Source organism: Phoca vitulina, unplaced genomic scaffold (genome assembly GCF_004348235.1).
Source record: "Phoca vitulina isolate PV1807 unplaced genomic scaffold, GSC_HSeal_1.0 scaffold1, whole genome shotgun sequence".
Taxonomy (NCBI): Eukaryota; Metazoa; Chordata; class Mammalia; order Carnivora; family Phocidae; genus Phoca; species Phoca vitulina.
The window spans coordinates 26,720,837-26,747,503 of NW_022589704.1; the positions used below are offsets into that span (position 1 = coordinate 26,720,837).

Sequence of the window (26,667 nt, forward strand, 5' to 3'; positions counted from 1 at the left end):
ATGTTCTATGTGGGTTAGTATTTACTAAAGATTTCCTTGAATGATGTGTGGATCACTTGCTCTTTTGTGCAGTAAGTTCATTCCAAGATTCAGGTAGACATACAACATAAAACTGTGTACTGACAGCAATAATTTTGGCCTGTGTACAAAGTCATTTATTGAATTGTGCTTCAATGTTACTCCTTCAGCTTATATTGAGGAATGCTGTGAGTTGCAAATGTGTTTACTAAAAGCTGTGCAATTATGTCAGACATTGTTCTACAGTATCATGTATTTCCTTTATATGGAAATTTGTCTCAGCTCTTAATACCAAAAAATATCTATTTCTCTTCTTAGAAAAATAGGATGTTTTAACAACACAGTCACAGTGAATCTTGTACCTGATTGTTTTCTCTTACACTTTCATTACTAGTTTGCGGTTTGGAGTCAAATCAATACTCCCCCACCCCCAACCGCCCCGGCCCCCCACTGTCAATTATACAGCCTATTTTGGGATGCATTTCTTTGCCTCAACTTGACTTTAGGGTCATTTTATTATTTAACTTTTTCCTCCCATTTTCCTATGCCATGTTTTTTTCATATTAACTTTTTAACTGTGTGTTTGAATGCCATTTCAAATGCTTTTTTGAAAACATAATGCTACAGATGAGACGATACCACCTTACAGATTACAAAGCACTTTTGTGAACAGCAAACATCTGATGACCAAACAAACACAGTAGTTAGAGACAGCTCTTATTAGTCCTAATTTAAGAATGAGGACATTGAGGCTCATTTACCCAGATGATACTAAATTCTAAGCCAGATATGATATTTAGTTTCTTAGCTCTAAAAATCTTTTTGCTTAAAATAACACATTGATTTTAATAATAGAACACTTATTTACATGGTTTACATTTATTATTCAAATTTCTTCACTTTTTTTGGTGTTTTATAGGAAGGGCATGAATTTTATTTTTTATTACTAAGTATGTATACTTTGTAAAACCAATAAATCTTCTAGAAATTTTGTAGAGGATAAAGGTATAACTCATTAACTTTTAAATCAATGAACTGTCATTGAGTCATCTAATACAACTGGTCATCAGTGTGGGAAGTTCTTTCTGAGAAAGGGGATAATTAATCTTTGCTGAAATAATTACAAGGAGTGAGCTCAAAAGAGCTTCGTAGATAATTATAATCTACAGGCAATATCTATTTACCCATTGGTCTGGGTTCAGTCTCCTGAAGAAACAGGATCATTTTACTTCTTTCAGTGAACAGTTTTTACGTATCAAGTGAAAGTTGTCCTGTGTCCTTTTGGTTTTTTTAACATAAGGGCAAACGATAGGTAGACTCCTCAACTGACAATATGAAATTGGATATAAGAAGACTATGTGATAAATTAGTGTTCATTCTTTGATTTTTATCGCTTTCCACAAAAAGGACATTTCAAGATCAGGATGATACAGCCACATCCAACGTGGCTCTTTGTGGCTTCCTTGGTACAAAATTTGTTTTTGGACCGAGTTTTTGATGTTCGAGTCAGTCACTGTGTCCTTCAGAAAAATCTCTTCCCAGAAACTTCATTTCTTCCTCAAATGTTTTCTCTATGACTTCATCACCTTTGAATAGCTCAGGTCTTTTTGGGAGCAGGATCTTCTCTCTGTTATTTGCCACTGTACCTAGCACTGATGCCTTTTATGGGATCTGAATACAGTAGGAGTTCAACATTCTTTTTTAACAGTACAAATTGGATTCAGAATTTATCAGTGTGTTGAGGTGTTTTTTACTTCACGGAGACTAAGCTGAAGCAATATTCTGCATGTGCATAACAAGTTTCACTAAAAGAAATAACATTTTTTTTAAAGTAAGAGTCATTTCTGTACTTGTAGAAAATGGCTTTAAACTTCAGAAAACTAAGGAATGAAGGTTTTGTGTTATATCTGGAGAATGAAGAAAAACCAAAAGTATTAAGCCCTAACACCACTGTTCAATAGATACAACCAATTTTTAGTGTAATAAATTATATTCTTGTCATCAAAATGACAAATTTGAGCATTTCCTATTTGTTCTGAAATTGAGTTAAATCTGAATTACTAAAACAATTTAAAAAATATTTATGAAAAATATATTTAAGAATGACTTTATTAAGCTGTAGGTTCTTATTAATCTTGTCAACTCCTCAATGACAATGCCTTTCTCTCTACTTGGGCTAACTGCATAGCTTTGTTTCTTTCAGCTTTTCTCAGTAGCTGTACAAAATGCCAGGACATGGCTATGTGCAGTTACAGAGATGATGGGTGAATGGAGGAGACATATTGCTTGCTCTTCTAGTTGTCCTTATGTTTTTTAGCTATTGCTTTACAGAGAGAAAATAAACCCTATGTCCTGAGATTATCAGAGTAGGAATTATGTTCACTACCAAATAATAAAATGCATTATGCTTATGAATGTAAGTTAGAAAGTCAAAATAGAATTGGTTTAGAAATAAAAACAATTTTAGAATTGGTTTAGAAATAAGAACAATTTATATACAGGTGCACTTTAAAAGGCAGAGCACAGTGGTTTGAAGATGTGGATTTTTGGATGAAGTGCCATTTTGCTTCCATAACCACAGATAGAAGCATAATTCAAAGTATACTTTTGGGAAGCACTTGGTGCCTTTGATTTATCTGAACAGCTTCTATATTGATGATGCCTAATTCCAAAGTTAAAGTCTTTCCTCAAGAGATTACTGTATCTTAAATGCCTTCTTTGCTAGTTCATTTGAATACTTTATTTTTGCTAAGAAAGAGTTTAGTGATTTTTAAAGTATTCCTGGCACATATTTCAAAGAATGTTAATATTTCACGAAACTAAGTGGTGTGTAGGTCACAACTGCTCTAACTATAATAAACACTTTCATTCCAGGCAAAAATATGCTTTAAGTGTCATACAAAATAGTGACATTTGAAGTGGGTCAATTATTGTTAAATATTTTTAAAATAAGGAGTAAAATCAACTATAATGTGATAGAGTAGCAATTTCCACCATTTTTAATGGATTTTAAATGACAGAGATGATACTCTCCAAGTGATTCTATGTAGCAGTTTTCTAGTACTATTTCTTCCAAATAAATATAAAGAAGACATTAAGGTCATGAAGTTATCAGTGGGCTGAAAACCAAATTCAACCACTTTCTATCTTAATAGCATTGGATAAGTTACCCTCTTTTTTCTCATCACTAGATTCAATGAGGTTATTAATACCTAACCAGCAGCATTGTTAATTAAATTGAGTGAAAAATGTGTCTTAGGATTTTAGCATCTATATGTGCTCAATAAATGGTAGTAGCTATTTTTGTTGTAATAGAAACATATTTATGAAAATAATTTGAATCCATGCTTTAACTAGATAATCTTGGTAGTAACACAACACCTGAGTGGGTAATGATTGGAACTTTTTTATATTTTTTATTTAAACTGTGATAACTGCCAACCAGTTCATTATGGGCCATCAATCAAAAGAAACTGAAACTATTGCACTAAACATGTTATTTTTACACCCTCATTGGAATTCAAATTCTTAACAGATTGAGCAGAATCCTAGGTTTTGATAATTGGCTTTCCAGTTAGATTTTAGGAATTGGATTCCAAAGAAGGGTTAAGCTTATACAGATATATATTTTTTTAAATTCCTGACTATTGGTTTTCTCTATTAATTACTTCTTTATAGGTACTCATTTTCCACAACAATCATTTTAACTCACACAGCTGTTTTGAATCCATGAACAGTCTGGATTTTCTGATTCTTAGAGGAAATATAATTTGTTTTCAGTGTATGTTTTCCTGGGAAGATGTAAAATATAGACACATAATAAGCTCTTTGCCACTTAAAGGATTAAAAAGGAAGCCAAATGAAAATAAACCTACTGGTAGTCCGCCGTGCTGAAGAGGAGATGGAACTGTTGAGAGAGAAGGAATTCTCATCTCTGTCTCCTGATACACCTCGACGAGGAGGGAGAATGGAGGAGGGTCTGGGCAGAGAAGAGCGCTTTTCTGGGCTCTTGGTTACTCCATCCTGATTGGGGAAAAAACACATTGGGTTCTTATGTGTCTTCAATTATACAAAGTGATTTACATTGCTCTATTTTTCCTCCTGTGCTGATAGGTGAATTTCTTTTAATACACACTACTGAATTTCATATATTTATAAGCATTTCTACTTTGAAACTTAGAAAGAGTTCATATTTGCCTAGAAGTTTTATAAAAATATATAATTCTGGAGTTAGTGCTAATAATTGATCATGAAATTCAAGTTCTAAATAATAACATGGGTAAAATGAATTTACTCAAGTAATCTCCAGTGAATTAATAATTTTACTAAAAAAATTTTCATTAGCATGATAACTTATTAACCAGAAAGGGTTGCCGAGGGGCATTGCATGCACACCAGTTAACAGTGACCACTAGCATGTAGTGTGCATTTACGTGACTAGAATTCTAAGTACTTTACATCCATTTATGATTTAATTCTTGCCACAAAATACTATCTGCATTTTATAGCCAAAGAAACAGGTTGAATCAGTTTATGTAATTTTTTCAAGATCACCGAGTTGATAGGTAGCAGAGGCAGTATTAAATCCTGATGTGTCTGATTGAGTCCAAATGGTGTATTATATTACATATAATTTGCCATTCTTAGATGATACAATATTATATATTATTATATACTACGAGTAACATATATTTATTATATATATTAAGTGTAATATTTTATATAGTACATTTTACTTTATTGGTTTGTATTTGAAATTTTACAAGATACCAAATAAATAAGTAATAAATTAATAAGGAACAGTCTACCTAGAGACTTTTTTTTTTACTGGTTAACTATTAATAACTATTGAGACTTTTATTTGTGTTTAAGAGGGCCTATTGTTTATATGTCAAATATTTTAGAGTTTAGTCTTTGTTTTTTATATATTTACTGAATCGTGTCTTATAACCTCCGAAATTATATTCTTTTCTGAACCTCCGGTTGACCTGCTGCCTTACCTTGTTCCCTGATTCTGAGTATGGCAAACGGTCTGTGGAGCCTGCTGAGGTGGGCTGTATTGAAAACCTGTCAGAAAATGAAGCCCTTTGAGACGTACTAGGGCAAGCAGAGCTGCATCTTGGGGACTTTGAGCTACCCTGTAAGGCAGGAATCTTTGACAAGGTAGAATTCTAGCCATGAAAGAAAACAAACAAAATCACAAAATAAACCGAACTATGAAGTCAAAGGAAAATTAAAAAAATGTATAAACATATAAGAAATTAAACGCCTACTTTTAATAAGACCACATGATAAATGGTTATAATCAATGATAGAAATGTATATTTAATGTGAGAACAAGAGATTTTCATTGATCAACTCATTTTTAACTGGAACTCACTTAAGAGTACTCATATATGACAATATAGATAAAAATATTCTTCATGAGTTCTACATATAAGGTCTGGTTAATCCATAAGTCTCCCAATGATACCGTATTCGGAAAATGTCTTGAGAGTCAGTTGGAATTGTTCCTTTAATAAATAGAATCTTGAAGGTGTATTTATAATCAATATCTTGATCACATTTCAAGAACTTTAGAACAAGGCATATTTAAGTCCTCATAATGGAAAATACTTTCTTAAAGTTGAGAAAATGTATTTTCATATATCTACATTGACTTCATCAGAAAATTACAGATTTTATACACAATTAGTTCATTTTATGAGTAAAATGCCTACTGGGGGCCAAGTTATACCATAGAATTAATACCATTGTTATGCGTAGACCACAATTTGTATAACGTGTTATAAATTCTAAAAGTGAAAGTTAGCATTAAAGAGATTGCCCACAATCTCTTTAAACCACAGGGCTTAATTTCCAGGTGTCGATAGTCCCCAGAGAGATATTTGGCAAGTGAAAATCAGTGGGTTGGATGTACGGCTTTTGGAGGAAGCTTAGGCTGGCATGCCACACGTCTCATGGGGGACTTTGTTAAAAATAGGAAAGGTGTGATGAAGCCAAGGAGATTTTGTCTTCAATAATTAATATGATTTAGCTGTTACAAAAATGGAAGTTGAAACTGACAGCTTTATCTCAAGTTTTAAGCTCCATAGGCACTTTAACCGGGGCAGACACAATAACAGACTGCACGTATCACTTCTTGTTTTATAGACCCAGCATCTTGAGTGGGCAGTGTGCCTGGGTCGACCCAAGTCCTTCTTTTCTGATTGATGCTACCCACAGAATAGCAAATTTCAAAAGTGATACAGGAAAGAGAAAAATGGAATAATTGGATTACCTCAAATTAAGAGAGACAACTGGCTCAAAACAAAAACAAAACAAAACAAAACAAATACACAACAAATGAAATGAATGATTATAGGTCAGGTTCACAACAAAGATCAATTGAAAAATCAGAAAGAATTGTTCTGATGGATGTACTGAAAGTCACAGGTAAGTAAGAGTTGGTCTTGGGGTTTTAGGAAATTTTTAGGGAGAAGATGAGGTTATGAGGGGAGAAAAAATTGTTAAATGAGAAGAAGTTAGAAAGACTGGTGGCCTAATCTCTCTTCTTCAGAAAGGTGAGATGGGCATTTATAAGGAAAAAAACATTAGCTTTGTGTCAGAAGATGTATATGGTTTCTTTCCTCAGTGTTGGTGTTGTACACCAATTCACACTGAGTTACTTGAAGACCAAGGGACTTGAAAATTTCCTAAATATTTTTCAAACAAACAAGCAAAACAAATGAACAAAAGGGAGAGAAAAGGAGAGGGAGAGAGAGAGAGAAACAAGAAGCCGACTCTTAACTATAGAGAACAAACTGATGTTTACCAGAGGGGAGGTGGGGGGGGGGATGGGTTAAATAGGTGAGGGGGATTAAGAAGTACCCTTGTCATGATGAGCACTGGGTGTTGGATAGAAGTGTAGGATCACTATATTGTACACCTGAACCTAATATTACACGGTATGTTAACTAACTGGAATTAAAAGCCAAAAAATTAGAAGTTCAAAAAAAAGATTTTCTGAACAATGTCCATTATAAAAATGCTTTTTTTAATGGGAGAAAGCTGACTTACTTTCTATATCTGCTCCTAAAGACTTCTACCTTTCAAATAATAACAACAACAACTATCACCGTTTATTGAATAAATACTATGCTCTAGGCACTAGATGGTTTTATAATTAACCATATTTAATTTTCACAACTAACTTAGGATACAGGAATTTTTATTCCTCCCTTTATTTTTGGAAAATTAAGACATAGGGAGAAAAAGATCATATAGCTAATAAATGTTCAAGACCTGGACCTGGTCTGCTTCATAGCCCTGCCCTTAACCACCACAACTCACTGGTTCCCCATCAGAAATAAAAGGTAAAGAGATAGAAATCTTGAAGTTACAGTATCCTCAAGCCCGGTATTTACCAAAGCAATACATGGATTCTATGGCTTGCCATATAATTCAGGAATATGTCTGAAAACATTATATAAAAATCAATTTTTAAAATTCACATGAAGTCCCTTAGGTTCAAAATGATATAAAAAGTTTGGCTGTCATTGGAAATGAATTTCTATTTTTCACAATAAAAAATGGAAGTCTAAAATCATACTAGTTTTTATTTATTTTTCTCAATCCTTTTATTTTTTTAATTTAAATTCAATTAACATATAGTATATTATTAGTTTCAGAGGTAGAGTTCAGTGATTCATTATAACACCTAGTGCTCATTACATCACATGCCCTCCTTAATGTCTATCACCCAGTTACCCCATTCCCCCACCTCTTTCCCCTCCAGCAGCCCTCAGTTTATTTCCTATTTTTAAGAGTCTCTTATGGTTTGTCTCCCTCTCTGATTTTGTCTTGTTTTATTTTTCCTTCCTTTCCCTTATGCTCCTCTGTTTTGTTTCTTAAATTCCACATATGAGTGAAATCATATATTTGTTTTTCTCTGATTGACTTATTTCACTTAGCCTAATACCCTCTAGTTCCATCCACGTTGTTGGAAATGGCAAGATTTCATTTTTCTGATGGCTGAGTAACATTTCATTGTATATATATACCACATCTTCTTTCTCCATTCATCTATCGATGGACATCTGGGCTCTTTCCATAGTTTGGCTATTGTGGACATTGCTGCTATAAACATTGGGGTGCAGGTGCCCCTTCGGATCACTACATTTGTATCTTTGGGGTAGAGAGCCAGTAGTGCAATTGTCAGGTCGTAGGGTAGCTCTATTTTCAACTTTTTGAGGAAACTCCATACTGTTTTCCAGAGTGCCTGTACCACTGGCATTAAAATCTTACTAGTTTTTAGAATGCTAAACAAAGAGTTGTGATTTACATATTATATGATGTCTAAACCCCAGAACGTTGTGATGCACTACTAGTTAACATCATTCAAGCTATTTATTGTAATTTTAGGAATTTTTTAGTAGTCCTTTTTTTTTAACAGATTTTATTTTGAAGTAATCTCTATTCCCAATGTGGGGCTCAAACTCATGACCCCGAGTTCAAGAATTGATCCAACTGAGCCAGCCAGGCACCACTCTTAGTAGTCTTTTAATTTTTTTTTCTTTCAGTCAGAAAGGAGTAAAATACTTCACATTGGCTCTGGTCTTTTGGAAGCTTAAAAAATAATGGTTAATCAAATAAAAAGTAAAATTAAAAAAAGAAATACGAATGATTTATATACATGAAGAAGTTAAGTATCATTAATGCAACCAAATTAAAACATTTTATCTCCATTAACTTGGCAAATATAGAAAAAGCATAGGAATATCTAGTAATAATAATGAACATGGGTACTCTTATATACAGCTGGGGGGACATATAAGTCAGTAGAACCTTTCTGGAGGACAACTTGACAATGTGTAGCAAAAACTTTAAATGTGGACTTTCTTCTTAAAACAATAGTTTCACTACTAGGAAATTATCCTAAGGAAAAGCATATGGATGCATCCAGAGATTAAGCCAAAAAGATTTCTACAGTAATATTGTTAATATGGCAATAAAAATAGTTTAAAAGTCAAATAATAGGGAATTGATCAAGTATATCACTATAAATAAATAAAACAGAATGCAGTGTAGTCATTAAAGTGATGTACAAGAATGTTTAACGACAGGAAATCTGTTTACTGTTTAATTAAAAAACTGATGCAGTGTTTCCATTTAAGTTATTACAGCTATAATTGAGTAGAAAAAAATAAAGATTTTACATCAAAATGGTAACTGTAGTTTTCTTTAGGTAAAGGGATTATGATACATTTTTACTTGTATTTGCTCACCCACATTGTTTAATTTTCTCATATTCTTATTTTGTAGTAACAATAATGAAATGTATTATCAAACAGTTTAATGTTGATTATAATGATTTATCTCGATTCTATGAAAAGTAAATAAATTGAGCTCCCCTATTTTTGCCAGATTATCGTGCTGTTTGTTTCCATTTTACTAAAAAGAAAAAAGGCAGCCTTCATCCCAGCTCTGCCCTCACCAACTGCTATCACATGTCATTCCAGAAGACATTGAGACATACCCGAATGCTACCAAGAATCATTCTGGGTGAGTGAATAATTTAAAATGACATTTAAGAGTAAACATCTGAAGTCTAACTTATATCTAAACTTATTGAGATGTTGCCACCAATACCGAAAGGAACTTCAAGTGAAGAGCAAGGAAAAAATTATTTTACTCACAGAGACTTTGTCCTTTGCCTGTTTAAATACACTGGAAGCCTGAGTTGATTCACCACCTGTTGCTGTCAAAAAGAAGATACAAACAACCCCAAACTTAGTGGCTTAACAACCACACAAATGCATTTTTCAATATCTTTTGGACACTCAATTGTGTCAACAGACGAATGCAAAGCAAAACTTTGCTTATTTTGAGATTCGAATTCAGTAACTGAAGAAACCTGAGTAAGAACATTCTAGCATGTGGCTCCCACTATAGTGTGTGCTAATTAACATAACCCAGTGTTTACCAAAGCATAGGTAAGCACACCAAATAATTTCCTATTGGTTACCAAGGTACCTTTAAATACTGTTACTCCACGAGCATAGATCCTTTAGCATGAAAGTCACAGAACAACCATCCAATGCTGCAGAATTTAAGAAAAGGGGGAAGTGATTGGTTTCTAGGGTTGGCATGACATTAAAGAGTGTTCAGGGAGATTCCCAAGCCCTCTTTTTGTAGCCAATGGCGTACATACAGATATTTCTATATTTCATATTCCAAACTATCATGATCAGCCAACCCCTTTCCCTCTGCACCCCTTCATTTCACAATAGGAATGACACACTTGTTTGACGTGAAACGCACCACATGAGAAGAAAAATAGTTTGTCAAAGAAAGAAAACACGAGAGGAATTTTAAGTTCAGTAATACAGAACATGTTTTACACATGCACTTCCTGTATGAAATTATTACCACATCTGTTACTGTTGTTTTTCTTGTTGCTGTTTTATACCTCTGGCTTCAGTTTTAAACTCCACTATCTCCAGCACATTTTCTGTTGATGACTTACCTGACTTGACTTGAATATCTCTTATGATTGAAAACAATCCTTTGTGTTTTGGGAAAACCATCCCTATTTAAAAATTGTGCTTAGAAAATGAAAGGCACAAGCTTGCGGAGTTACCTCCTCCTTAATTTTCTTTCAGAAGAGAGAAAACGCCAGGGCGGGGGAGAAAGCTTCTGCTTATAAGCACTCTGGATCAGTTTCAAAAAGGTTTCTTATGTCGCATGCAGCTCTAACACAAGTATAACTGTCTACAGAATGCTATATGCTACTTAGGACTGGCTAGTAAGATTATTCACAGATTCTGGAATGATTTTTTTAAAAAGAAGCAGTGCAAATGACGCTTTCCTAATATTTCTGTAATATTTCTTAAATTTCTGTGACATAGAGTTTGCTTCAAGCCCGTGACATCCATGTTTGATACATGCTTTCTGCTTGAGTATCTTAATATTTGAACAGATTAAGGGAAGATCTTAATTAGTCCAAAGATCTCAAATTTTCTTTAATGAATGAGTTGAAAAGGCAGTTCACTATCAGTGTGGCAAATTGAATACCAATGACATGTCAGGCACTTCACCAAACCATTTGATGTTTCCTCCAAAATTCCATAATCCTGATATATTTTTCATCCTCTTATACATGATACAGGATTTTTATGCCCAAACCAAGAGAGTCTGCCTGTCCACACATTTTTCTAACTAGAAGTAAAATTCCAAGTTTAATGCAAATGAATTAAGATGTGATATAAGAGTTGGAGATGTCATATTAATTTCTAACTGAGAAACATTCTTCAGCCTGAACTTTTATCATCAAGGCTTCTATATAATTTATGAGCTTTCCAGTTTCAAATACTGCCTTAAAGATTAGTTCTTGGAGGAAAGCTCATGAGATGATTCTCATATGAAGAACACAGATACAAAATACTTAGAATTTTATTGACTATCATAAAACCATCAATTACCTTGATTTTCTTTTTCTTACAAAGGTTAATGCTGCTCTTAATCGTTAAAGTCATCAGAAGGTTTATATAAAGGCACCTTTTTTTTTTTACCCCTATCTAAAGGCACTTCTAGTATACAATGTAAAGGTAAATATTCCTTTCTGACTTAGCAATCTGATACCTAATTTTGTAGCCTGCAAGTGTGCTACCTAATAAATGCTAAAATAAAATGTATTGCAAATTAAGATTATCCTAGGATAATTATACATTTAACATGAATACTTTGCACCGAAATTTAGGAATAGAGTTTGCATTATAGATATTTGTATGAGCTTTTATTGTGATTTATAATAAGTTTTGCTCCTTCATTTCACTGCTTTTTTAAGGAGTTAAAAACAAGTATATTTGAAGAAGACAGAAAAATAAGAAGGTAGCAACATAGGAATACACCTAAGTTATAAGAAATGAAGGTGTTTTATCCGGGAATTCTGAATTCTAAATTACATAGAAAAATTAGCAGTTTGAATCCAACACATTTAAGAAAATCCCAGTGACAAAGTGTCAGTGAAGAGATGTAGTACAGTGAATTGAAAGCCTTGCTAATTTTGGATACGAGGAATGAAATCTGATGGGATGAGCAGGCAATTTCCTTTCCTTTTTTTTTTCTTTCATCTGAAGCAAAGTAATTTTGCAATCACAATTTTACCCCAGATTTGCTTTTCATTTTCAATCTTGAAATCACTACCCATTCTTGGCAAATTCATTAACATCAGTAACAGATTTGGCAGTAACCACGTAGAAAATAGGACAAATATAGTATGGGTTTAAGCATGAGAGAGATAAATAAGCAAAATAATGAGAATGCATACCACGGTTATATTCATCGTCATCGTCTAACCAAACACACAGAATGAAAAGAGGAATCCCCAGAACGTGACACTAGCACAATGCCAAGATAAAATCACTGCTAAGTCTGAGCATGACAAAGAAACAGATGGTCATGACCTCTTCTGCAGGGAGGGGAAAAAAAAAAAGAAGAATGATACAAGACACTTAATAGCGAAATTGTTCATGACTGCTAAGATTCTCGGAAGAAAAACAAAATGAAGAAGCTGCTACAGGAATGAGATAAAAAAAAAAAGACATGTCTATGTTTGCCAGCCACATTGCAGAACTGAAGAGTCACCTGTGGTTTTCCGCTTAACACAGGAGAGATGAGTTGGTCTAGTATATTTGATAGCAGGTTTTAAAATGAATTTCCTGGAGGGAGAGTGGGCCTGAACTTCTGTTTTTTTAGCAAGTTCAGCCTTCTTATAAACTGCTACGAATAAAGAAAACACAAAAAAGCATACCATCAGGAGAAAATAAACAGTTGGAGCAAAACCGAACGAAATTTCATAAATAATTAGTTACCACTGTTAGGAAGTTTCTTCTACAAAAGAGTAATAATGAATTCAAAAACATTTTTAAAGAAGTTATTGTGAAATGAACCTTTTTTCCTTCTCACTTCATCTCTGGAGACTGTGCTAGGTTCCTTTTTAGCTATTTTTCTTTCAGGAGTGGAAATTCTGCCTCTCCCGGTTTTAAAAGGCTTTTCTTTTCTATGTTTCTCAAGAGATGGTCTCCGAGCTTCCTTTTCAGCTTTCTCCTCTTTAGGAATAGTTTCTAACTGTTCTGTCATGATGCTCCTATCATCATCTGCGGATCAAAGCAAACCATGACAACAACAACAACAATGAAAACATTAGTAACAAATGTACAAAATCCTTCATATATTTAACAAAATGCAAAATAGAGATAAAGGGACATTTAACCAAGTTTAAAACGAAAAAGAAATCCATTAGGTTATTGGATTTTATTTGGAAGTAGAAAATTAAAAAAAAATAATGCACACCTTGAGTGTCCACCCAGAGGCTGTCAGCATCCATGATGGAGTCATCAATGGTGGTCTCGTCTTTGTAATCGTCATAGGTTTCCGTCTTATATTCTGAGAGTGCAACCTCTTCTCTCTCAGGGGAAGCGGGAGCCTCCGGGGAGCCATCCTTGTGTTCCGCCTGGGCTTCAGCTGCCTCTTCTACTTCGAGCTCTTCTTCAGCGTGGGGGGACGGTCTCCTCTCCACCTCAGGCTGCTCCAGGGCTGCAAAACGCACGCTGTGGGAACCTGACTCCCCTTCATCCGTTGTGGTTTGCACCACAGTGATAAAGTCATCCTCGATGGTCACAACAGACTCGATCACTCCTTTGTGCTCACCAGGGCAGGTCTCCACAAATTCCTCCCTGACACCTGGGACGCCCAGGTCGGTAATCTGAAGGGTGTCGGAGCGGAAGAGCAGTTTATCATATTCTCCCCGGGCTTCTATCTCTTCTTCCTCACTCTGAGCCTCTGCCGGTTCAGCCCTGGTGGCTTCAGGCAATGGCTCTGCGACATCGGAGGGTGTGACAGAGATATCTGGGGTTTCTTTGCTTTCTTCTTTCGGCTGCTGAATAAATTCCATCTGGACATCAGCTCTCTCATCTGGGACTAAATCAGCCTCCAAGACAGCAGGTGCACAAGGTATTTCCACTGACAATTTGATGGCAATCTCATCTTGAATTAGAGAGGATTCTGGGGATGTTTCCTTCTTGCCCTCATCGGCTTTCAAGGACTCCATGGTGAGGCTCTCATGCTCACCACTGGACTCGTAGGACTCTTCCTTGTCTACAGCCTCCTGGTGCACCAAGTCAGGCTTGGCCACCTTCTCCTTGATTTCCATCTCACTGACTTTAGTGCCTTCTTTCATGTGGCCAGCCTCAACACTCATAAACGTGTCTTCCTCCTGAGGTGCTCCAGATGAGGGGGGGAGATCTTGAGTAGCCTCGAGCTTAAGCTCTGTTGCCTTTCCAGCGTCTACCGCCAGCCCTGCGGCCATCTGTCCAAAGTCACTGATTTTCACATCTAGTTGACCCTGGTCAGCTTTCATTGCAACAAAATCCAGTTCTGGTTCAGCTTTTTTGGATGGTTCGACCTCAGCTACTTCTGGCACTGAACTAAGACCTTTCTCAGCTTTCTCGGCCATGGGAGGTGATGTGTCTTTTGAAACGGTCAGTTCTTTGGTGGGAATGTGCTCGTAGGTTACTCCTAAGCCAAATGTTTCAACTTCATCACTGGCCTCTTCTGTTGCCTTGGCGTGTTCTTTTGCATCAGCATGTTCTTCACTCTTTTCCAGAACAGTATCCAGCTTATCATTAGCTTTCCTCTCCTGATCAAACTCCCTACCCAGTCCCGATTTGTCACCAGAGATATGCGGCGGTACTTCTTTCTCAGCACCGAACTCATCTTTGACTCTTCCGGCAGCTGCCAATTTTACTTCAATCAAGGACAGGTCTGTGGCTAGATCTCTTCGCATTTTATCTTCTGTGCCTTCATAAAAGGAACCGCTCTCCCCTGACAAATTCTCACTGTCTTGAACGGGTGATGGGAGTGGGACTGTGTATTTATTGAACACACAGTAACCCAGGTCCTCAAGCTGACTGTCTGTTTTAACAATGACGTGGTTTTCATCGGTGACAGGGGGCAAGCCGGTACTACTCTCCTCGAACACAGTCTCTGATGGGACTGACTTCCTCCTGGCAACCTCAGCATCTGCACCCACGGAAGCTAATCTTGACCTTGTGCCTGCCAGATCTAGCATTTCCGGCAGGTCAGGGGCCATGACAGTACCATTTTTGTAGTAATCTTTGGCTAAGAAAGGTGACTCACACGAGGTCTCGACTTGAGTACTTTCCTCTCCAGCAGCTTTTCCTCCCTCTGTCTGGTCTTCCTCTTTGCTTTCTACTGGGAAAGAGGGGGCTTTCTCCAGTGCAGGTGTTGTGGCTGGAAGGTAATCATCCCCTTCATCCATACTTCCACTAGTGTTGGTTAGAATATCAGAAGCCAGAGGAGAGAGATCATGTCCCCGACCAAAGTTAAATCCAAGGGCTATGGAATCCAGGCAAGACATGGGCAAATTGATTGACATGCTTCGCTGTTCTATTGCAGACCTCCCACCAAGTCCTAAACTCCTGCTTAGCGTCAAGTCATCCTTATTCTTACTGTGGAGATCCCGCTTCTCCCCATACACTTTTGGGTCAATAGTAAACATCCTTTCTTGAGGAGAACTAGGTTCTTCAGGTAAATCAGATGGATAACTCTGTGCAAGAGTGCTGTACCCTGTTTCTTGTGCTGGAGCACTGGGCTGGGGTTCTTTACCCGCCTCAAGTCCCTTGTCTCCGTTTTTACACACGGGAGATAGGGTATCAAAAGGCTCTTGGACACTTTCTCTGGTGTCACTGAGTTCATAGTAATCACTGCCTGGCTGGATGCTTTTTGTCACTTCTTCTTTCAAGGCGGATGTTTCAAAATACTTGGACATTCCTGACTTATCTTCATAAAACGGCATGTCAAGCTCCGCTGATGTTGCAGGCCCAACCCCTTCCATCTTAATATCTTTGTCTGCAACTTTTTCTTCAAAAAGGTCCTGGACTGCCCTCTTTTCACTTACTGCCACTGGTTCGGTCATGACTTTCTCCAGTGTCTTAGAGGTCACGGCTGAGTCTGTCACTGCTTGTTCCACACTGACAGGGAATGAGTCCTGTTTTAATGGCTCTGTGGTAGGCTCTTGGACTTTCTGCTCTTCTTTTGAGAGGGTGTGCTCCATGCAGGGCTGAATTATGCCTGTTTCTCCATCTGTCAGTTTCGGGGGCTCACTCTCTTTTGGCACGGCTTCTTTGTCAGAAATGGTTGTCTTTTCTTCAAGCTTTAGTGGAGATTCCTTTTCAGTAAGTGTCACTTCCTGCTCTTTTTTCTGTGCACTCTCTTGCTTTATTGCCCCTTTCTCCTCTCCCAAAACTTTCTCTGGGACACATTCTTCCACAGTCGGAATGTGGGCATCTTTGGGTAAGGTGAATGCCTCTGGGGCTGGCGCTTCTGCCATTTTGTCAGGTTTATCCTCATGGGGCTCTTCAGCTTTAAAACTATCTTTGGCAGTTGCTGGGCCACTGGTTTCTTCCAGAGATTTTTTGTCATCTGGTTGTAATAGGGCAGGGGCAAAGGGCGATGCTTCTGCAACTATTTCATTCTTCATGACATCTAAAGGAAGAGTGAAGCTGCCAGCCTGAAAGGGACTGGGCATGGGAGAATCAAACTGTTTCCCCTCCCATCTGGGGATATCCTCAAGGACATCTTTTCCCTTCATGGGGGTTAGAGGGCCAGGCGAGATGGGAGCAGCTAAACCCCACTCATCCTTTTTGGCTTCCGTTGGCATTTCGATGAACCAGTCCTTTTGCTCTTTTGGAGCTGGGGGCTCTGCAGAGAAGCCAATACCAGGCACCACGGGGCTTGGTTCTGTCTTCTGTTTCGTGTCTTCTAGCCCGGCACCAAGAGTATGCCCAAACAGAGTGGGAGGTGCTTTTTCTTCCTCTGGGCCTTGCATGTCCTTTTTGTCAGGGGAAATTTTAGTTGTCTCAGGCTGAGAAACTAAGGCAGCATGTTTAAGGTCTTCACCAGGCTTACTTTGTTCCTCTGACTCCTTGTCCTTCTTGTCTAATGGCTCAGCTGGAGAGGGAGTCAAGTCCTGTTGATCATGGAACTCCATCTTCAAGGCTGGAAGTAAACCTGAAGTAATTGGGTTGATTTTTAAACAAATAATAGGCAAGTGCTTTCAGGCAGTAAGCTTAAAATTATATTTTGAAATGACAAATGAATGGTAGGGTAAGAAAACAAAACAAAACTATGGAACATGCAAGCATGCTACCCATTTAAAAATCAATATGAAAATGTCAGGACTGAGATATATTTGTACTACTGCGGAAAGGGACTCCCGTTGCGAATTAATGCATACAGGCATTGTGTATTTTGAATACTCTTTTCTCCTTTGTTTGGGCTCTCCTAAATACCATGTAATGTGTATTGTAGTAGAAAATTTCATGTGCCTTTTGCAGACAAAAATGATAAATTAAAGAATATTGAATAAGTCAGTAATACTAGGGTACAAAAATACATTAAGGGCTAAATATGAAAAATGGATGAATGTCTACTGAACTTTTTCACTTGTGTTCTCATTTAAAAATGAACTGGCAGGCCATGGGCGGAAGGGCAATTCATTCATAATAAGTATTATGTTAAAATCAAGTTAATTGATTTATAAATGCCAGGACCAAGTTTTTGAACATTAAGAAGTTACTGACATAATTTTTAAGGCGTCTTCTGAGATTAAATTTCAGGAATATAAATAAATATTTGCTATTAACTTTAAATGATATGACAAGGTGGTTTCTATCACAAATTCAAAATTTTTAATTCCTAATCATTAGTTAACCTTATGACAGATGTTAAGAAAATCTGAATTATATTATTAATCCTGGGATGTCAAATAAATAAATAAAATCTTAAAAAAAATACTGGGATGTCATGTGAATAAAAATTTTAAAAAGAGCCAATTATTATCATATCTTTCTCTCCCTGGTCATGACCTCATTCCCTGGAATATGACAGACAGTGAGGCACTAAGTAGTGGCTTTAGAGATGCTTCACAGAAATTAAATGGCTCTTTCTTTATTTTCGTTTGTTCACCAACCGGAAAGGTTTCAGAGTCTCACTTGTGTTCTAAGGTCACAGGTATTTCATTGTGGTCATTAGGGCTAAATGTAACTATCTGGAAAAGATTTGGGGAAAAATAATAAAATTCAGTCATGGCTCGAAGAGCAAGCATATGGATCATCAATACTTATGTACTTGTGTGTCCTGTTGTAACAATAGAAAAGAAATACTTTATGAACTTTATCTAATAGAGGTTAGATGAATAAAAACTCAAGAGATACGGTGATGGTCAAAGACGTTGGCTGCCATGGAGAGGAAATGATATGAGAAGCATCGGCAGGAGCTTTTAAGGAAACCAAACCAGTATTCATCAAAGCATAAAAAATATAGCACACTGCGGTTGCAAACAAAAACAATTCTACCATTTAAGCCTCTATGTGCCAAAATCCAACTCTACGGTTTGAAAGAAAAGCATATGAATCGCTGTCCCAAAAATAAAAATAAAAATATACATGTATTAGCAATGTGGCTGGCAAACACTTGAAGATGGGGGGCAGGGCGGGCGGACAAAAAGCTCACACAGCATCGTCAGCCTGGCTGCAAAGCATATTGTATCATGGCAAAGTAAAACCAAGAATCAGCTGCAGCAGTGGAAAACCTAGCTGCCACACAGCAACTGTGCAAGCCACACTCTGCTCATTAAACCTACAACATCGGTCTCGGGATCATGAGAAGACCAAGCCATGGAATAGCATTGGAAAGGCATCAGGTCCGTAAGCTGCTGGAGAGATCATTTGCAACAAAACACATGCAAATCCTAGGAAAGACACACCTTCCCCAGCAGAGGAAGGGACTGTTACTTCTGGAGACACCTCGGTGACCTCTTTTACACTTTTCTCCTGCAGGGCCCCTGCTGGGGCACTCTCTTCAGGAGCTATGTGGGCCTCCGCACTAGACTCTGTGTGGCCCTCACTGAGGCCCTGGGGTTGGTCTGAGGCCTTGGCAGCCCCGCACTCTTTCCCAGGAAGAGTGGCAGGTGTCTCTTCCTCAGCCACTGTTCCCTCTAGCGTTTCTTCTTCTTAGGGATGAAAAAGATGTTGACATCATGACCACAGAATACACACAATGGCAGAAATATTACTCATGGAACACTTTCAGCTCCATTACATCAACCTCGCCAGAACCTTATTTTACCATTTGGATGAGCAGATTAATATTCGAATGCAACGTGCATTATGTATTGCTTGGGTAATGATTATATATATATAATCTGCTAATAATGATGCCTTTTAAAGTCTCGTTAAAAGGCTATCTATTTGAAAACTTGAGAGCTGAAAGGGTTTTATTGCTCTATTCCCCTTAGTGGAAATGGCAGTAAGTTGCACACACGTAGGGAGCTTGCTGGAAAGAAGAGATGGTGCTTTTGGATAACAGATGGTTATGAAAAGACAGATGCATTGATGGACTAAAAAAATCTTTACGTTTGCTAGACAGGGGCTGTTTTCTCCAATGCAGTAAGCCCCTACGTACGAATTTCTGATTACTTTATTAAAAACATGCAAACTTCAGTAAAGAATCTTGGGGAATAAAAAACACCCAGCCTCAACATAATAACCATCAACTCCCCTAACAGCTTTATCACGGAATCCATCAACACTATCTTATTTAATATGTAAAGGCCAAAGTCTCAAGTATTTAAAGTATTAAATTACATTTTAATATAATTTATGCAATATTTTTAAGGCAAAAGACTTCCTAACTCAATTTATTTTACCTTCATTGCATTATATGATATGGGAGAATGTAAAAAATTTCAAGGAGTAAGCAAACTATTTTGAAAAGCAAGGTCCAGGTAAAATGGAATCTTAGCATTTAGAAAAGTCCACCTTGGGGATACAACTGTTACCATATTGCTTACACCCTTGTAATACCAATAATGTAGTTCATGTATAGTTGCCCTTGATCCTGAATAAGACAATGTGCACGTTACCTGTAAAGTCTTGTTTCTGCAATTCAAAACCAAACCACCAAGATAACTGAACGACAGTCAAACTGCCAAAATATCTTCCCAAAAGATGTATATCATATGGAAAAATGCTTACAATTAAAATATAAAAAGCACACCTATGAAGGCCATGATTTATTGTGTTCATTTGCTTCTCATTTGCACTTTCAAATGCCAGTACAATGAGTCCCATTTTATTGCTTAAGAAATTACAGGGTAAATATAAGCTGTTTTATAGTTCTACAAATGAAAGATTCGGATGAAATTCTTATGAAACATTGTTTAAATGGCCCGGTGAGAAAGACTACAGATGGAAAGGAAAGGAATTTTCTTTTTTGAGAAATATTAAAACCCCTGGGCAGGGGGTGGGGGAGGGGAGAACTACTTCATCTATTTCCTCCCATTTAGCACTCAGGGACTTTCATTTTTGTCATTTAATTATGTAAGCAACATTTAAAAAATTCAGATTCCAAATTATTATCAAGGCATTTTTATAACGTCACAGAATTAGAAATTTTGATTACAGATAAGAGACTTTTACTATAGCTGCTTTGCTAATGTCACCTTCTTGGGTAAAGTCTAATCAATTTAATCAACATGTTTTCCAAATCCACGCAACCTTTCGGCTTTCCATTTCCTCATTTTGTGTAAATCAGGTCTATTTCCAGTATACCTGTTTCTCACTCGAAATTTCACATATTTTTCTTAACTGTTCACACTCTCAGAACTTACTTTTACTCCATATGGGTTATATTTCTCTATTAGAGTGTCTGAACCATTGGTGCTCTTTGTTTTCCAATGGACACTAGAAGAAATTTATTATCATGAATGTAGTTGGTAAACTATGAGTTTCTTCCCCATTGCCTTGGAACTATGTGCCCTTTCATTAAATACTGTCCCGTATGGAAATAAACTCTTCATGCACATTTTTCCCTATTTGAGAGTAAGTTCTTCACCTACGCAAAACGTGTTTTAGCTCTAATTTTGTTTTCCTTTACAAAACTACCTAGTTAGAATGAGATAAATTTTAGCCCACCACCCTCATCATGGCCAGTTATACACTAGGGTCTGCTAGCTTTATGAAGGTGGAATGACAAAGGCTTTGGATCATTTCCTTCACTTTAGCCCAGGTCTGCTCATGTGAGCCAATATTTAGTCACTTGGGGGGAGCCTCTGTAGTTTCTGTAGATGATTAAATTATTTGGAGAAATACATTCATTCTGTAACATGTGTTCTGCCCTATACAGATTCATGATCTTTCTCTTTTAAGGAGCTACCGTATTGACATGGCACTAAAAAGAAGGCTAATTCTATTTAAGTCTGGTCCTAGTAATAGTCTATATCCAAGGAGGAAAAAAAATTATATACAGGGTCCTCTTATTCAGTTTGAGTAGAGGATGTATTCTTCCCCCTCTGATTTATTTACAGGGAGCAGAAAGGAGTCGTACTTTAACTGAACTTTTTTGCTCCCTCTCCCCACTCCCACCCCTTTTTTGGCTTTCTTTTCAGAAGCAATGATACAGAAAAAGAAAATACTCCTATGCCCCAAATAAGGCTTCTTGTAGATAAGGTAGTTGGCTAGACATATAAACTACATAGGGACTTCACTTCCATATGGAAAAAACAGGCTCCTTTCCCTCCCACCCCACAGCTGAAGGTACACTTAGAATGATGCATGTGGTCAAAGCTGCAGGCTGGGGGGAGGAGCAAAAGGGGACCATGCTTGGTTCACCTTTCTCCTGGCCTAAGTGGGTCTCTGCACTCTGCGCTGGGACACTGGGGAGCACACTAGAGGTAGTCCATTGTGAGCGGAACAAAGGATGCTCATAGTACTCCTCATCGGAATTGGAAGGGTCATCATCAGGCACAGACACCGAAATGGAGGGGGCTAGGAGTCTACGCCTCTCCCCGCTGGTGGCATGTTCGTGGCTGGGGAACCTGTGTAGAGGACCCACTTGATCCTCAGCCCCTTCATCTACAAACAGACACACAGGAAGAAACTGCAGGGAGAACTGGACAAGACAGACACAAGATCACCTGGATGAGATAAACACCTGCACAAGGACACATGGGCCACAGAAGTAGCACAGCGGGACGGAGGGGAGTTAGCAAGATCAAGGTGATGGAGGATGGAGGCAGTGAATGTTTCATGGTTCAGTAGCCACTGAATTTACACTAGCCCTTAGGTAACCTTGGCATTGATTTAAATAAATCAAAGGCACTCACACCCCTTACTGCATAATAGAAATTATCTATACATTCCCCTCAAACAATAGATGTTTGCAATAGAAACACTGCACAAAACACTGCAATAGAAACAAAGCATTGCAATACAGATGTGTTATTTGGAAGAAATTCTTTCAAGTAGATTCTTTTCATGCTTCTGTCAATGTATTTATAAGTTAAAAAAGAAGAAAGGTGTTAGGACCTGATGCTATACAATTGTAGGGGAAAAGAGCCCTGTTTGAAGCACAACCTTAATTACCTAGGATGCTCAATAGTTAGCATTTTGGTTAATTTAATTTTTTGTTAATGACTTTTACCAGAAAGCCATTTTTAATTCCAGGCCTGTCCAGAAAAATCTACAATGTGTTATTCCTCTTCCCTGCCCTGCTAAGGAGAGCACAGTGGCCTAGCTCCTTCTTTTTGGGTGCTAACTCCTACGGGGATCCTTTTGAACACTGGTTCTCATGGTTTTAAGAAAGTCCCTAAAAATATAAACTGATTTTCTTTTCTTCTTCTTCTGAAAGCTTAAAAGAGAGACCATTAGCTGACAATGATTTCTACAGAGCTGGCTTCAGATTCACCAAGACTTTATTCTATGTGGTTTTGTTTACACTTCTGGCTCTTGGCTGTTCTTCTATTTCAAACCCTCATTGCATATTTCTCACTGAAACGCGAAAGCAACTGCTCTCACTTCTGTCCTTTCCAGTGTCTTGGCTTAGAAATCTGCCTTATTTAAATATATTTCCTTAGGTATGCAAGTGTAGGTCAGTCTGCTTAGCACTTGGATTCTGGTATATTTCAATGCGCTTTAAGGATGATGGCAACAAACACTATTTGGCTTCTGATGTGGTACAGACAATCCATCTCAGGCCTACATGACAGGTTACTGAATTTGCTAATCACTATTTATTTACTTATATAGAGAAATAATTTTTAAATTTCATCTTCCAATAATAAGGGTTATTAAAATTTTTGAAAGCCTGTGTATCTAAATTTTATTTCGATCAACATATAAGCAGCCAGATTAAAGCATTTATTTGAAAATGCACTGTATGGTTAGGGCAGTATCTTATTTTCAGCAACCAAGTGCTGATGACCAGAAATAAATTTGAAATCATAAAGATACTAAAATAATATTCTGTAGAGGGAATACTTTTAATCTTTTGAGCACATTGTTTACTGATTGTTCAGTGTTATTTTTTTCTGGATGGGTGCTCAGAACTTTTTCAGCCATGCTGCTTATTATATCATGGGATAGCAGAAGCCTAAAATTACATTCGATATTCTTAGTTCCAACTCGGCACGATTTCTCAGCTGAGCAGATAATTGGCTGAGATCTGGCCTACAACACTGGCTGAATCATAAGCCCTGGGCTTGTCACATGTCCTAGCCATTCATATTTCCCCCAGGACTCCTTAAGGCCCTAAACACATATGCACGTATGCAAGTTACTCCTGAAACTTCCAGTAGGCTCAACAGATTGCATGGACAATCAGTCCGTGAAAATGGCATAGTTAACATCTTCTGGGGAGTAGAGCTGACTGCAGTATAAAACTAAAGAATCTGAAGCCTAAAGTTTAAAGGCAATACTCCTTGGATGTTTGGACCTTTTGAAGATTTTGACTTTCTCTTTCTTGTTGCCATTGCTCATTTTTGAAAGTGCCAACATGTGAAAACAGCACAGAGTCTTGCTTCAGATCTGTAACATTTCAAAGAAACAGTATTTTCTATTCTGAAAACTTTTACTCTAAACAGAGGACAACAAAAAGAGCAAAAAACTTTAAGGGCTACAGTGGAAAGGAGCTTCTTTGTAGTATTTGTATGGCACTGAGCCAAGCAACTTCAAAAAGAATGTACGGCAAAGCCCAGTCTTGGTACTATGAGCTGTGCATGCTCCATGTCTCTGCTTGGGACCTATGAGCCTGAAGTCCATCTGCAAGTTCCAGAGATGTGCTAAGGAAGTTCTACTAAGAGGACCGTAGCTAGCTAAGAGCAAACAGTGTGCTTGGTTCCAAAATAATGACAGAAGAAATAGATCCTATTTGCTATAGAATCATGTATGGCATCCCAATGGAGGTGGGATACATACCAGTTATAAGTAATGAATTCTTTATTTGGGTATGCTTTCAAAAAAAAGGAAATTGGTCTAGTACCTTGAACAACAAAAAAACCTCATTGGAAGATCATTTCCCTTTCTTGGCCCCACATTAAGAACCTAGATAAGAGATGGCTTTAGAGACACAGTGGGGCTGTGATTGCAGGGACTGAAATTTGGACTGGAATTCTGGATTACTGGCCACGACATCCAGGGGCAAGAAGTGGAAGTGAGTATTATCTACCTCTATGGGTTGCTGGGAAGATTAAATGAGGAGAGATCTGAGAAAGTGCCAAGCACAATGCTGGACTCCACACGTGTTATTGTCTTTGTCTTCAATATACTCAGGCAAATTGTCATGTACCTCTGCTTTCCCTTCATTGGAGACATCAAATTTAGACTTGAGAGATTTGCAAAAAGTGAGTTCATTTCATAAGTTAGTTTTGTTGTTTAAGGTCAGGATTGAATGTCGTCCTCTTACTATAAGTACACATGCTTTGGGGGACTCTGCTTTCACCATGAAATATTCTATTTAATAATGTGATATTTTAAAGGATAGGGCTGCCTTATGAACCTTAGACTTTTACATAGTTCTGCTGCATAATGATAATCTTTAAAAATGAAGCTTACCTGATTTCGGTGGAGGAATACATTTTCCCTAACTTATTTTATATGATTTTTTTTTAAAAAAGCATTTGAAAATTAATTTTGAGTTAAAGTAAGATCTGCCACATAAAACCCAGCCTTGGTCTGTCAACCCCCTTTGGTACAAATGAGCAGTCACTTTTATGAAAGACGGAGTCTCTGGGGGACTCAGTGATTTTGCCTGCCTTGGCGTCACAGCTTCTGCCCCACCGTCGGGGCAACTGGCTCTGCTTACATTGTTCTCCACTCTCTCTAAGCCCTTTTCATGCTGCAGGCTTTTGACTGAGGACTTAGTTTGCCAACTGTGTTTGCTGCCCAGAAGGATATGGAGGGGAAAATGCTTTCAGATTAGTGACATCGCTGACCCAGGAAAAATCACCCTAGGATTCTGGAGCAAACCTAAGAGGGCAGAAAGTTTCCTTGTTCTATTTTCAGATGATTCCATTGTTCTTGCACGGGCTTCCAAATCCTAACAGTTCAGTCCAAATGACAACTATTATGGTTAGGCCAAAAAGAAACAGGAGATTAATTTGCAAACATCACACCTAGTGCAGGATTGATGCGTTGTACCTGAGTTTCCTTTTAAGTGTGCTACTTGTTTATTTTTTCCATCAAAATCTCTTTGTTTCCCAGAATAAGCATACAACTTGGGAATTATTAATATTATATCAATTATAACAAATGAATATTCAGAACTTACAGTAATTAACATCTCAAATTATCTTTGGTGGAAGCATTCATGCTTCCCCTTTGGGAAAGAACAGCTTTTAAAAATATTTGATAATTAATAAAAAGTAATCATATCCTCAAAATCATTGAATTACTCGATTTAATCCAAGAGCTGTCTTACGTTTGTATAAATGGATTGGCAGTCATGTGCCTTTAAAGTTTCTTTGAGGATGTGTTGAAGTGGGTAAAAAAAATCTCCTAGATGAAAAACCTACATGTTCCTTTCCCACTCAAACTGCTATGAGCTATACATTAATAGAATTTTTCCTAGGTCTTTGTAAACCAATTGGTTTGAAAAACTGAAGAGTTGAATCCTGTCTTGTGACTTTTCATTAATTTATTTTATGATAAATAAAACTTAAAAAAAATTTTTGTACATGCTTTAAGAATGGGCTAAAATAAGACAGGGGCTAGTATGATTATCTAGACTCATGTCTTTCACATATGTAAGGTAATAATATTGCTTGGTCTTTTAAATTAATGAGGTAGAGTTTATAAAATACATACTTTTTTCATATAAGTAAAAAAATGGTTATCCTTTTAAAAGCAAATCATTAGGCCTTCGTATAGTTTAATGCTTTCTTCTGAAAACATGAAAAATAGTAATTCAATAAAAATACAAGTTTGGTTTGAAAAATGTTAAGAATAAAATATCTTCAATCATCTTCAATAGGAAGTAAGTTGAAATTTTCCCCATACTCAAACAACATGGGGAAATCAATCCCCCGACATAAGGAAACAGTTATTCTGGAAAGTGTACCAAAATGTGAAAATGATTCTACGGTTTATTTGTATTTCCATTATATCCATGATATCACCTGCCAGGAAAGCAGACTGGGTGAATTCCCAGGTGGATGGGCAGACCCTACTGCTCCTTCTGCTCCAACTCCCATGTAAGAGCAAGAAGGGTAAGTTACTTGACCTCCTGCTGACTCTGGAGTGAACGCCGTAC

The 26,667-nt window shown here is 37.2% G+C and overlaps 1 protein-coding gene across 20 annotated transcripts in view; it reads right to left on the bottom strand.

Annotated features, from left to right (window-relative positions):
- Positions 1-26,667, bottom strand: part of MAP2 (microtubule associated protein 2) — a 280,028-nt gene that overhangs the window by 24,014 nt on the left and 229,347 nt on the right. For 6 of the 20 annotated variants that reach the window (XM_032403335.1, XM_032403344.1, XM_032403354.1 and 3 more), the window contains 6 exons: positions 18,848-19,093; positions 13,354-17,091; positions 12,951-13,157; positions 12,646-12,780; positions 9,696-9,757; positions 3,894-4,041 (listed from right to left, as the gene is read on the bottom strand). In XM_032403335.1, the coding sequence (XP_032259226.1) occupies positions 3,894-4,041; positions 9,696-9,757; positions 12,646-12,780; positions 12,951-13,157; positions 13,354-17,091; positions 18,848-19,093 (4,536 nt within the window). Of the gene's footprint in view, positions 1-3,893; positions 4,042-5,018; positions 5,190-9,695; positions 9,758-12,645; positions 12,781-12,950; positions 13,158-13,353; positions 17,092-18,847; positions 19,094-26,667 lie in introns of all 20 variants that reach the window. The other 14 variants (XM_032403430.1, XM_032403363.1, XM_032403423.1 and 11 more) reach the window with 10 other exon arrangements.